This window comes from Furipterus horrens, unplaced genomic scaffold (assembly GCF_987537825.1).
Source record: "Furipterus horrens unplaced genomic scaffold, mFurHor1.1.pri manual_scaffold_2, whole genome shotgun sequence".
Classification (NCBI taxonomy): domain Eukaryota; kingdom Metazoa; phylum Chordata; class Mammalia; order Chiroptera; family Furipteridae; genus Furipterus; species Furipterus horrens.
The window spans coordinates 166,997,601-167,011,539 of NW_028327172.1; the positions used below are offsets into that span (position 1 = coordinate 166,997,601).

At 39.4% G+C, this 13,939-nt stretch overlaps 1 protein-coding gene across 1 annotated transcript in view; it reads right to left on the reverse strand.

Annotated features, from left to right (window-relative positions):
• Positions 1-13,939, reverse strand: part of FRAS1 (Fraser extracellular matrix complex subunit 1) — a 461,942-nt gene that overhangs the window by 158,079 nt on the left and 289,924 nt on the right. Inside the window, exons 24-27 of the mRNA XM_090266724.1 lie at positions 12,141-12,281; positions 11,067-11,207; positions 9,492-9,632; positions 6,550-6,820 (exon numbers count right to left, since the gene is read on the reverse strand). Coding sequence (XP_090122850.1) covers positions 6,550-6,820; positions 9,492-9,632; positions 11,067-11,207; positions 12,141-12,281 — 694 coding nt within the window. The remainder of the gene's footprint in view (positions 1-6,549; positions 6,821-9,491; positions 9,633-11,066; positions 11,208-12,140; positions 12,282-13,939) is intronic.

Consider the following 13,939-nt stretch of genomic DNA (forward strand, 5'->3'; position numbering starts at 1 on the left):
CACCACATAAACAAAATGAAAGACAAAAACCACATGATAATATCAATAGATGCAGAAAAAGCATTTGATAAAGTACAACACCCATTTATGATAAAAACTCTCAGCAAAATGGGAATAGAGGGAGCATACCTCAACATAATAAAGGCCATATATGAGAAACCTGAAGCCAACATCATACTCAATGGGCAAAAACTGAGAGCATTCCCCCTGAGATCAGGAACAAGACAAGGATGTCCGCTCTCCCCACTCCTATTCAACATAGTCTTGGAAGTTCTAGCCACCGCAATCAGACAAGAAAGAGAAATAAAAGGCATCCAAATTGGAAAAGAGGAAGTAAAACTGTCATTATTTGCAGATGACATGATAGTGTACATAGAAAACCCTATAGACTCCACAAAAAAACTACTCGACCTAATAAGTGAATTCGGCAAAATAGCAGGATACAAAGTCAATATTAAGAAATCAAAGGCATTTTTATACACCAACAATAAAAACTCAGAGATAGAAACTGAAAGAAAAATTCAATTTACCATAGCAACAAGAAAAATAAAATACCTAGGAATAAACTTAACCAAGGAGGTAAAAGACCTGTACTCAGAAAACTACATAACATTGAAGAAAGAAATTAAAGAAGATACAAATAAATGGAAGTATATACCATGCTCATGGATGGGAAGAATCAACATCATTAAAATGTCCATACTACCCAAAGCAATTTATAGATTCAATGCAATCCCTATTAAAATACCAGCAACATATTTCACAGACCTAGAACAAATACTTCAAAAATTTATATGGAACCAAAAAAGAGCCCGAATAGCCACAGCAATTTTGAGGAAGAAGAACACAGTAGGAGGAATCACAATACCTGATATCAAACTATACTACAAGGCCACGGTAATCAAAACAGTCTGGTACTGGCATAAAAACAGACATATAGATCAATGGAACAGAATAGAGAGCCCAGAAATAAACCCAGGTTCATATGGTCAACTAATATTTGACAAAGGGGGAAAGAACATCAAATGGAGTGAAAAGAGCCTCTTCAACAAATGGTGTTGGGAGAACTGGACAGGGACATGCAAAAAAATGAAACTAGACCACCAACTTACACCATACACCAGAATAAACTCAAAATGGATCAAAGACTTAAATGTAAGCCGTGATACCATAAAAGTCCTAGAGGAAAAAATAGGCAGGAAAATTTCAGATATCCCACGTAGCAACATTTTCACTGATATATCTCCTAAGGCAAGGGAAATAAAGGAAAGAATAAACAAATGGGACTACATCAAACTAAAAAGTTTCTGCTCAGCTAAAGAAAACATCAGCAAGATGCAAAGGAAACCAACCATATGGGAAAATATATTCGCCAATGACATCTCAGACAAGGGATTGATCTCCAAAACATATAAAGAACTCATACGACTCAACACCAAGAAGACAGACAACCCAATTAAAAAATGGGCAAAGGACCTGAACAAACACTTCTCCAAAGAAGACATACAGAGGGCCCATAGACATATGAAAATATGCTCAACATCACTAGCCATCAGAGAGATGCAAATAAAAACCACAATGAGATACCACCTCACACCAGTCAGAATGGCCATAATCAACAAATCAACAAACAACTTGTGCTGGAGAGGATGCGGAGAAACGGGAACCCTGGTGCATTGCTGGTGGGAATGCAGACTGGTGCAGCCACTATGGAAAACAGTTTGGAATTTCCTCAAAAAACTAAAAATGGAACTGCCTTTTGAACCAGCAATTCCATTACTGGGATTATATCCGAAAAATCCTGAAACACCAATTCAAAAGAACCTATGCACTCCAATGTTCATAGCAGCACTATTTACAATAGCCAAGTGCTGGAAACAACCTAAATGCCCATCTGTAGATGAGTGGATCAAAAAACTGTGGTACATTTACACAATGGAGTTCTATGTAGCAGAAAGAAAGAAGGAACTTCTACCATTTCCAACAACATGGATGGAACTAGAGAGAATTATGCTTAGCGAAATAAGCCAGGCAACGAAAGAAAAATACGTTATGCTGTCACCTATTACAGGAAACTAATGAACAACACAAACAAATGAGCAAAATTGAACCAGAGGTATGTAAACAAGGAGTAGACTAACAGTAACAAGGGGGGAGGGGGGAGGGAGAAAAGGGGGTAAGAAGGGGAAGTGTAAAATCAAAGAACATGTATAAATGACCCACAGACATGGGCAACTGAGTGGGGACTGAATGTGGGGGAAGGGAGGGGCAGGATACAGGGAAGCAAGAGGGGAAAAAAAAAAAAAAGAGAGACAACTGTAATGGAAAAACAAACAAAAAAATTTTTTTTAGTGGGGGAAAATGAAAATATGAAGAATGGAAATGCCAGTTCAGTGAATATTAGGACAAAGATTTTCCTTCACGTTGTATATTTTTCTCCCTTTTTGATCTCTCCAGAGTTTGGCATTCTAAACAAGTAAGTAATGACTTAAGTTTCTTTGCATGGACCTAATAAGACCAGTTGTTAATAGAGGTTCCTTTTTCTGAACAAGCCTTTGACTGGAATGTCAAGCCTAAAGGAGACATGCTTGGGCTCATGTTGTTACCAAAAAGCCCTAAGGAACTGGGAATGACTTTCAAAGGTAATAAAAGCCCGCGAAATAAAAGGCCTGCTGCCATGGTTGGTTGTGCGGTCCACAGCAATCTCTCCAGGGAAGGAACGAAGGTTGTTTTCCTGAAAGATGGCTAGAAGGGACCTTAAGGCACAATGGAAAACCAGAAAGACTTGGAAAGGACAGGTGTGTACAGGCAAGGATGAATGCCAGGTATGTGGCCCAGCTTCTGTGCACTGAAGAGCAGACTGAGGGCCACCCTAAATGTTCCTTGGGTAAGTTCCAGCAAAACAGAACTAAAGATCATAAGTGATCATTTGCTGCTCTTGTTATGCTTATGCAAATGAACAGGATAAATTAAAAATGGACTTAATGTAGTCCCTTTAAAGACAAGGAGAGTAATCTTAGGGAGAAAAATCAGTATCCAAGGAAAATCACAATGATCAGTGGCAGACTGTAAAGTAGGGCAGCTAACCGTCTTAAAAGTTTCTTCTCATTTAAAAAATGGTTTCACTTGAAAATTAAACCATATCTGTGATATCACCAAAGAGATTCAAGTTGCAGGCAAGTAGAATGTCAAGTGCCTTGCAACTGTATGTCTTCCCAATAAGACAGTCTTACAGATTTAGAGACTTTTTTGTTGGTTATGTTACATAAATTAACATGTGTTTTCTGTTTTCAAAGGGCATAAGCCTATGACCGCATTACCTGAGTGATTGTCTGTACGCATAAGCCTCACTTAATCCTCTCTGCAGCGCTGCCTCCGGAGACTCAACAGTTTGGCTGAACTAAATGGCTGAGTTGGTGAAGAATGGGGTGGTCTGTGGGCTTCACTTTAAAACTGAATTCTCTTTTCTATCCTAATGGCTTGGACAGAAAGGGCCCAGAGGTCTGAGAGGGGGGAAACATAAATTATTTCCCTCAGCCCAAACTAAATAAAATGGGCAAAAGGGTTTTGGACAGGAGAGATGTGCCTAGCACACCTTCCTCCAAAGAAGCCCTTTTTTTTTTTTTTTTTTTTTTCTCCTCATGTGGAACATTGAAAAATTAATCCCTGCCTTTTGCCACCTAGTAGTTATGGATTGAATGATGCTTTTTAACCCTTTTTGCCAAATCTGTTGCCCCCAGAACACAACAAGGATGCCAGCCTGCTAAACCAAGCACGCCGTTGTCCGGAGACAGCCAACTGACTTGGAGTCTGCATGATCCTTCCCCATGTGGGAAGGCCACCCTCCCCTCCACACCCCCACTCTTATTAGGGATTTCTGGACCCAAGGGTAGGTAGGACGACGACCATGTCCAGCTTGAAGCAGCTAGAGGAGCTTGAGACCTTCTCCCATTGTCCTTTACAAGATTACAAAGGGTCTTAATATCTGAGAGGGAGGGATAGTTATTTTTTACGAACCATGGGTATGGACTTGGGGGGGGATGCTGGGGGAGGGAGATACTGGGTGGAGGGGAGTAAAGGGGAAAAAATTGGAACTACTGTAACAGCATAATCAATAAAATATATTTAAAAAAAAAAAAAAGGTATTCTTGGAACTAACTACAGATACATGAAAGAATGTGGATGGATCTCAAAAGCATTATGGCACAAGGCAGAAACACAAGATTACATACTACATGATTCCATACATACGACATTTCAGAAAATGCAAAACTACAATGGTAAGAAACAGACCAGTGGTTGACAGGGACTGAGGAAGGTTGATGATTGTAAAAGGAATTTTGGGGGGTGATATAACTGTTTTATATCTTGAGTGTGGTTGTGGCCTCAAAACTGCAAGACAGTATACATTTGTTAACACTCATAGAAAAGTACACTTTAAAACAGGGAACTTTGTTAAATAGAAACTGTACCTCAAAAAATCTGATTTTTTTAAAAAAGTTTTCTTGTATTCCCTCCAATTTTATCTTTCCCTTCATTGTTCTGGCCCATTTAAGTCCTGTTCCTCTTCATCCCCACCTCCAGACTTCCAGAGAATGCAGTTGATGGGAGCAACAACATAAACAGTAAAGGGGTATTTACTACCAACCTACCAGAGAAGTGATTTTTGTTGGCAGCAAGGTTCCAATAACTGTGTTCAGCATCTCAGCAATGCCAGCTTATCATGGCTACTATGATCATATTTACAATTGTCTTGGACTCCATTGGAGCATTCCAATATCAGAGGAATTCAATCCTAAAAAATTCCAGTCCTCAAGAATCATGCTCAATGTTCACATGGGGAAAAACAAAACCACGAACCTATGTGGCAGGTTGTCCCTTTGTTTTTATATTATTCAGATACATCATTTTCTTTTTTCATGAATTTCTACCAATCCTGTTTTTTTACTATTCTCCTCATTCTTTGTTTAAATGTTTAGATAAAGAAAATCCAATGTTAAATGAGCACCCTCAAAAAGAACTAAAAATTCCCTAAAAATAGTTACCATTCTTGTCCCATTTAGAGGTGCAAAGGTGACTCTGCAAGGAAATGATGTAAGATTAAAGAGGTTAAGTAGACAAGAGGCCTCACTTTGGTTGTCTTTGAAGTTTTATGTATTTTATACACATTTTGAAAGTGACCCCAAGACAAACTACAGGTGTGTGTGTGTGTGTGTGTGTGTGTGTGTGTGATGCAAACACTTAACTATACTTGCAACAAAATGAATGCAGGAGAGGGAACTGAGTTTGAAGAGTGATTCTATGGCATAAAACACTAGAGTTTTATGTCTGTAGTAATACTTGTATATGCCCCTGCAGGATGGAAGCATACCCATTATTCCTACTATTATTAAGAAGGCAGAAATGATAGTGGCTAAAGGTATGGGCTATGGAATCAGAGAGCCTTGGGTTGCAGTCTCAGCTCTGTGTTCATAGGATGCAAGGCCTTGGGCAAGATTACTTATAGTCTCAAAGGCTTGGTTTCTCTATCCGGAGACTGAAAATATAAGTATACAGAATTCATGTAAAGTGTTTAAAAGTGCCTGGCTCATAGTTAGCACTCAGTGAACATTAGTTGCTCTTATTCCTGTAAGATGGTTTTGAAGTTATTGGCTCAGCAGCTCTGAACTGCAAACAGAGAAAGTACCATTTACTTTTCTCCCCACCTATGTCCTGGCCCAATCCTTGAAAAAAAAAATTGCAAGTTTAGTGGTGACAGTAGACAATAGTCACTATTTCCTTATCACTGTTCCCTGGGTATCAACTCCTTGTTTATAAATACTGTCTACTCTGAATTATCTGCACTAATGAAGCAGAGCAGGATGGAGGATAATCCAACAGGCTAATCTTTGGGGTGCATTCTCTGATTTCTGTTTAGTAGATTTACTCTGCTAATTACATGGCTATATTTGCTTGGGTTAGTGTTCACATTTGATTGCATTCCTGAAGCATATGTCAGCTGGGGTGGGGAGACAGCCAGAAGTGTGCTAGGCCTCAGAGGAAAACTGGAGCAGGCTTAAAAATTAACCACAATTAATCCCAGAAAGTGAATAATAAAAAATTAACTGTGACCCTTCGTTTTCTTCCAACTCTGAAATTCTAGGACCCATACAATACCTTGAAAAGTATGTACTCCACCCTCTAGCCACTCCCTACTCCTAGTATATTACACTAATGTTGAAGAAGCAACTGCAACATCTGGGTATATAACTAGTTTTGTTTCTGCTGGGCCAAAAGAGTGGGTAATTGTACTAGGAACTTTCCTGTCACATCAGAGAATTACCCATAATTATGTGATAAAATGAAAAAGCCCCTAACAAAAGCGTACTCTCTGAGCAATTACAGTGAAATGATGACAGGCAGCTGAAAGCATTTGGCATTTGTGGAGTATCGATCTTTCCCAGCAGAGAAGGGATAACTGTTGAGAAAGGGGGAGATGAGAGGGATGAAGAGAGGCGCAAAGCATTGATAGAAAGGGGGCAGGAGGAAAGCAGGAGAACACCGAGTCACCTGGGTTTTTCTTTGCTGTGCACAAAACGCACTTTCTTGTCGTTCACATCTTTCCAGCTAAAATGGCCAGCCTTGTCAAGCTGAACCTCTTTTCCGTTCCTTGAGAGCACTAGCTGACCATTTGTAGGAGTGCTTACGACATGAAACAGGAGGTCTTCAACCCTGCCATCCTGGTCTTGGACATTCAGTAGGGAAAAATCCAGTGGCTTCACTGAACCAATTGCAAGGGTGAGAGAACCATTCACATGAAGACCAGGAGTGTGTATTTTGCCTGGAAAACATAGAAATCCAAAGGTCAGGCTTGGTCATTCACTAATCACTGTGTAAGTGTGTGAGTGTGTGAGTGTGTGAGTGTGTGTGTGTGTGTGTGTGTGTGTGTGTGTGTGTTTAAAGAGGCCTGTAATGTATATTCAGAGCTACACAGATAAGACTCCAGGCTACTGTACATCATAAGTTTCCTTCTAATTCAGTACTTCTCACCCTGGATATATATGAAAATAGCTTAGGATCTTAATTTATATATTAAAGTATAAAACTAGAAGAAAATGAGTAAATCTTTGTAATTTTGAATTAGGCAATGCTTTCTTAGATATAACACAAAAAGCACAAGTGACAAAAAATAGATAACTTAGCATCATTAAAATTAAAAAATTTTGTGCTTCAAAGGATACCAGCAAGAAAGTGAAAAAGAAACCCACAGAATGGGATAAAATATTTGCAAATCAGATATTCCTGAAAAGGAACTTGAGTCCAGAATATAGAAAGAACTCTTCCAATGCAGTAAAAGACAAGTAACCCAATTTTAAAATAGGCAAAGAATTTGAATAAGCATTTCCCCCAAAGAAGATATAAAGGTCAATAAGTACACAAAAAGGTACTTAATATTAACAATCAGGGAAATGGGACTTAAAACCACAAAGCGATATTACCTCACACCCACTAGGAAGGACAATAAAATCTGTTCCTGAGGATGCAGAGAAATTAGAACCCTCATACATTGCTGGTAGGAATGTAAAATAGTGCAGCCACTTGAGAAAACAGTCTGGCAGTTCCTCAGATAATTAAATATAGAGCTAACATATGACCCACCAATTTTACTCTTAAGCATATATCAAAGATAACTGAAAACATGTATCCATATAAAAACTTGTACACAAATTGTTCATAGCAGCATTATTCATAATAGCTGATAAGTGGAAACAACCCAAATGTTCATCAGCTGAGTATTATTTAAGCATAAAAGAAATAACATACTGATTGATATGTGTTAGAACATGGAGGAGCCTTGAAAACATTAGACCAAGTGAAAGAAGCCAGACATAAAAGTCCACATATTGTATGACTCCATTAAGGTGAAATGTCTAGAATAGGCAAATTCATAGAGACAGAAAGTAGATCAGTGGTTGCCAGGGGCTGTGGTGAGGGGGTAGTGGGGAGAGATGCCTAATGGTTAGCAGATTTCTGTGTATGGTGAGTAAAATGTCCTGGAATTAAATAGTGGTGGTGGTTGTATAACTTTGTGAATAAACTAAAAACCACTGAATTGTATATCAAAAGGTGAATTTAATGATATGGGAATTATATTTCAAGAAGAACAATGATAAAGAATCACATAGGGATCTTTAAACAATACTGATACTTGGGCTCCACCACCAGAGGTCCTGATTTACATGTTCTGGGTGGGACCCCGGTGACTTTACCGGGTAATCCCAAAGAGCTCCAGGGTTGAGAACCACAGTCCTGTCTTAAGGTATCTGTCACGTCTGACAATCAGACCCACCAAGGGCAAAAAAAGAGGCAAGTGTATGATACCAACGTTAGAACAATACTAGTTAATCTACAGTGAAGTAGGATTATCAATGGCTTATATTCAGAATTCATGTGAAATACATATATTTTGTTTAAAAATTTTACAGTCTTTGTCTGCAAGAAATATCTGATGGATGAATTAGGATTTTTGACCATTCTGTCTCCTGGACTTGAATTGGTAGTGTTTCCTTCCATATGTAGGTCAAACAGGACAGTTAGGAAATGCCAAGTTTCAGGGGGACTACTTCTACTGTAAGATTACTCTAGTGAAAGTGACATTCATATTTGAATATTGACTTGTATTATATCCCAAGAGGACTAAGCTTATTCTCAAGTACTTGGGGTTTCCAGAAGGATCCCAATAAAATAAGCCAAAGATACTTTTTCTCATATGAAGTCTTAATATCTTTAGAGATCAGAAATACAGAAATGGAAAATATAACTGTTATCGATAAAAGTTATCCAAAAGCCAAGGAATGCTCAGCTATAGCAGAACTCCCAAGCTTTATTCACCTATAAAACTTTTTGAGGTTCAAAATTAAGACTGAATATAAGTTTGCTTCTTTTTGTAGGGTAAGGTAAAGTGTCTATTGATATGTTGGACAAGACTAATTCCATCTCTTTAACTTATCCTATTCTTAATGGCAAACGATGTGGCTTGAAATCCATTCACTTCATATGTGTGAACCTAATGGGGCAGGTTCCTCACACTATTCATTATTTATTTATAATTTATCTCCAGTGTGTGCATAAGGGATTCACCACTGCAGAATCAGCTCCACAAGTTCATATAAATATAAATAAATTATATCTATGAGTATATATGTAATTTTCCATAACATAGTTGTATGTAGTTCAGGAACATACGTTAAGTTTTATGCCAAATTTCTAATCTGACAGTTGACTTTTAAAGTACAGATTACTTTTTTTTCTCCTCCAAAAATCTTAGAAGTTGAGTTTCCCCAATCTTTCATGTTCTGTAAAGAGTTCCTTTTTTCTAGCAGCATCAGGGTTTTTCCCCAGAATGGGAATCCCGCATTTTACATCACATGAGTCATTTGCATGTGAAAATTCAGCCTTTGCATGTAGAAATTACAGGTGAATTCACCCAACCATTGTGGAGAAGTACTTACTGGCACATGTTTCGTTAGAAGGGTGGGGAGAGGAGCCAGGAACACAGCTGGAAACACAAAGGCCACTCTTCAGAAAGAACCCATGGTTGCAGCGGTGACACTGGTTTCTGTGGCTGCACTGTGAGCACCCCTGAGGGCAGGCTGTTGAAGGCAGGACACACTAAATGAGGCACAAGGAAGGCACAAGCACCCAGCTGGGGCCACCAGTGGAAAAGAAATGAAGAACCAGGGCACAAGCAACACATGGTCGCCAACTGTGACAAAAGAAAATTCCAAGTTTCCTGAAGAATTTCATAGAGAGCTGATCTACCCTCGGAAGAAAAGTGAATAGGGAGGAGCTCTCATGCCTTATATACTGTGACCTGAAAATGTCTGTTTAGAAAGTTAACCATATAGGCTTGTAATAGAAGCAGTTTATAGCGATTAAGATCGTAGTTCTTTTCATGGTACTATTCCTCCTTTACGACATACCAGCTGCCAATTTTGAGCAAGTTCTTTTCACAATCTCTAGTGTAATTTTCTTGTTTTAAAAATGGGGGAACTAATAGCACCTAATGCAAGTAATTGTTGGAAAGATTCCATGTGTTATAATATGTCATGACTAGAACAGTGCCTGCCACACAAAAGGACTGCATCACACTACAACTATCACTACTACTCTTACATTATTATTATTATTTTAAATGCATGAAGAGAGCAATCTATTTAAAGGACCATAGATTATTTCTTTGGGTCAAGTTAATAATCTATAAATTGACTGTTCACTGCCTGATTTTTCTGCTTCTATAATTAAGATTTTGTTAGAGAGAGGCAGCAGAGTATAGTTTAAAGGGCCATGGAGTAGAATAAAACAACGTGGCTTTAATATCTTATTTTACATTGCCTTGGTTAATAATCTTAAGCCTCTTTTTTTTCACTTGTAAAACAGGATTCATAATGCCTACTATATTTTACCAGGCCATTTGTGAATATTAAATGATATGATACCGATGGAGGAAATTTGGTGAAATATAAAATGCTATGCCTGGGTAATGGCATTACTATTAAATGTCAGGTAGTCATTAAAATAGGGCAAACAGCACCAAGTTTTGGCAGAAATGATGAGAACACACTAAGGAAATCTCATTAATAACTCAGTGGACAAGGCAATTAATACTTTGAGCTTAACTTTGGTTTCATAAGAAAAGGTCAATGTATCTTACTAAGTATCCCCAGAAATCCTACTCTTCGAGGATATTATGGCAACATCAGGGTCACTGGTTATTTAGTCCACACACTGAAAATCCTATGCTCTTGTCAACAGGGCTGATCCACTTTTAGTGGATACTACACCTTAGTTCAATATAAGCTTTACATTCCATAAAATACTGGCTTCATTTCCACAAAGCCCATTATGAACAAAATTGATTTTGTGCAAGACGATTACTGGTTACTGGTCTATATTCTATTTAACCAGAAATTGGCAGCATGCATAGGAAGTCATCAGTTACTTAGGCCAAGCGCCCTGGGTTTTCATGCCACCCCTAATTCCGATTCTCCTTGGTGACTGGAGGATCAGTATGGCCTCCAAGTTACCTGTGCATTTGTGATTTGCATGATCTGCAAAGTATCCCTTCCCACATTCCTGGACACACTGGGCTTCCAGGAGGAGAAATGGCTCCTCACAGCGGGTACACTTGTGGAAACCTTGGCACTGAAGACAGTGGCTGCCACAGCCTGAAAGACACAAGTCAAGTCAACAGGAATGTGTATGGATTTCCTGGTCCTCACAGTGAGGCAGTGTTAGACAGCAATGAACAATATAAACTGGTGTGCTGGGCAAAGCAGCAGACTCGGAGTCAAGGAGCTAGGCTTCCGGTTGTGATTGTTGTACTAACCAGCTGGGTAACAGGACTAGTTAATCCACTTCTCTGAGCCTCAGTGTTCTCTCCTATTAAATGGGAGTGGACATACTGTCCCACCCAGCTCCCTGGGTGAAGATCAAAGTAAATCATGGAAAATACTAGGCAAACTAGAAATGAACAGATATTAGCCATTACTGTTATTATTAACTAGTCCTTGGCTCTCTGTAAGTGCTTTCACTGAGATGTTTATCTTTTCCTGACTCACCCAGTCAATTATCCAAGTCTCCGCAGAATGCTCCCAAGAATGTTGTCTGTGTACTTTGGGTAGGCATTTCAGGGTCTGAAAAATTTGTGGTGTTAAATTGAGGCAGAAGGGTGTTCTGAGCCAAAGATAGGTGACACTGAGATATAAGGTATATATGGAGGGTTGTGGGAAATAGATGGTGAAGTAATGTGGACGTTCCATGTGCTCAAGTGACCAGAGTGCATAGACCTTATAATCTGGAGCACAGATCTGATCAATTTTGAAGGAAATCCAGAAGTAATGGCTCAAACATACCTGTTTCTGTGGCCATATACCCCCAATATTCCTAAACTACCCTCAAATTTTAGGAAATGTTATATTTTGGAAAGAAAAAAAGAGAGAGAGAGATTTTCATTATACCAAAGAAAAGTTCTTAGGAAAGAAACCAGAAATGAGATGAAAAGCCAGAATGGAAACTTGCCACAGGCCCATTCTCAGAACAGTAAACTCAGAGGAGGCTGAAGCTTGTGTGAGCACAGAGCAGGAGCTCCAGACACTTACTCTTGCAGAGGCCTGAGTCACGATAAAATGTTGGGGCGCATTGCTCCACACATGCCCCATCCTGGAGAACATAGCCACCCATGCACTGCAGGCAGTCTGTCCTCAGAGGCCCACTGCACGCACTGCAACTCCAATCACACTCTAGAAAGAAAGCTCACATTAGATCAGATTCCTTTCTGTCCAGCACCTAAATTATAAGGATGCTGCTTGCAGCTGAAAGGAGGAAAGTGAGGACAACCTAAGAGATGTCAGATAAGTAGGCTCTACTTGTACAGCCCGAATGCCTCCCAGAAGTTTAGTGTTTCCTAATTATGTTAGACATGAGCATGTATGGATTGCTCCATGCTCCCACAGAGCCTGCTTGTCAGCAGGGCTGCCAAGGAGGAGCCAGGTCGACTCAATCTTATTCGATGGGCCTTGAGTTCTTTATGTCTAAGCTACATGCCTCCATGCAAAGCCTGCTATAGAAAGTGGCCACAAACCTAATCGGGAACTCCTCCAAATGCTTGAGAGGAAAAGGATGTCAGAGTGTCAAATAAGAATGTATCTGCTATCTCCACTGAGACCAGCTATGTGACTCTCTACTTCTCAAAACCCAGGTGCTAACTAACATGACAGAAAGAACCAACAATGGTAGAATTAAATAGGGCCTAAAGAAACTGTCCAGAAATGAGCTTACTGAAACGATAGGAGATCTCATGTAGAGCAGAACTGACTCATTTACATGTTCATTCATTCAACAAGCACCTACAGGATACACAGTCCTTCATGTGTGGAAGATGGGACAACATGGCATGACTAAGTATTTGGGTTTTAAAGTCAGTAAGTCTGTATGTAATTCATTGCTATGCTACTTTTCCCACACATCTTCCTAAAACTGTTTAAGCCTCCATTTTCTTATCTGTAAAACAGGAATAAGCATAAGGTTGCTATGAAGACTGACTGAAATAATGACTATAAAGAACTCAGCATATGGATTTTCCTTCATTTCACTTATTATAGCCTTCATTTCTTTCCTGTCATGCTTAATCTTTTCTGTCAAGCCTGTGAGCATCTATATGACCAGTGCTTTGAACTGTGCATCTGTTAAATTGACTATCTCCTTGTCTGTTAGGTTGGTTATCTCCCTGTCACTCAGTTCTCCCACTGGAACCTTGATTTGCCCCGCCTCCCTGCCATGGGCCATTCTTCTCTGTTTCCTCATCTTGACAGCTTTCTGTGTTTGCCTCTGTGACTTAAGTAGAGCTGTCGCACCTGTTACATTGTAAGGTGTGGAGCCTTAGGTATTTGTTAGTGCTGGTGACCCATTTCACCATGTTTTGGTCCTATATGTGGGGGATGGGTCTGAAAGGGAACAGTGCTGCTCACCCTGTAGTTGCCCCTTTTCTAGGCACTTCTCTCCCTTCCCATTCTAAACAAGCCACCTCCACTGAGAGACTAGGAGTTTCTTCCTCTGCCCCAACTCCCACTGGCTATCACAGTCAGAAGCAATGTAAGGACCTACAACCAAGACTACTCTATCCAGCAAAGCTATCATTTGGAATGGAAGGGCAGATAAAGTGCTTCCCAGACAACATAAAGCTAAAGGAGTTCATCATCACCAAGCCATTATTATATGAAATGTTAAAAAGACTTATTTAAGAAAAAGGTCAAAACTATAAACATTAAAATGGCAACAAAATCACAACCATCAACAACAGAATCTAAAAAATAAAAACAAAAACAAACTAAGCAGGCAACCAGAGTAGGAACAGAATCATAGGAGCGTGTGGAGGTATGTCAGCTGGGAGGGAGAAGAG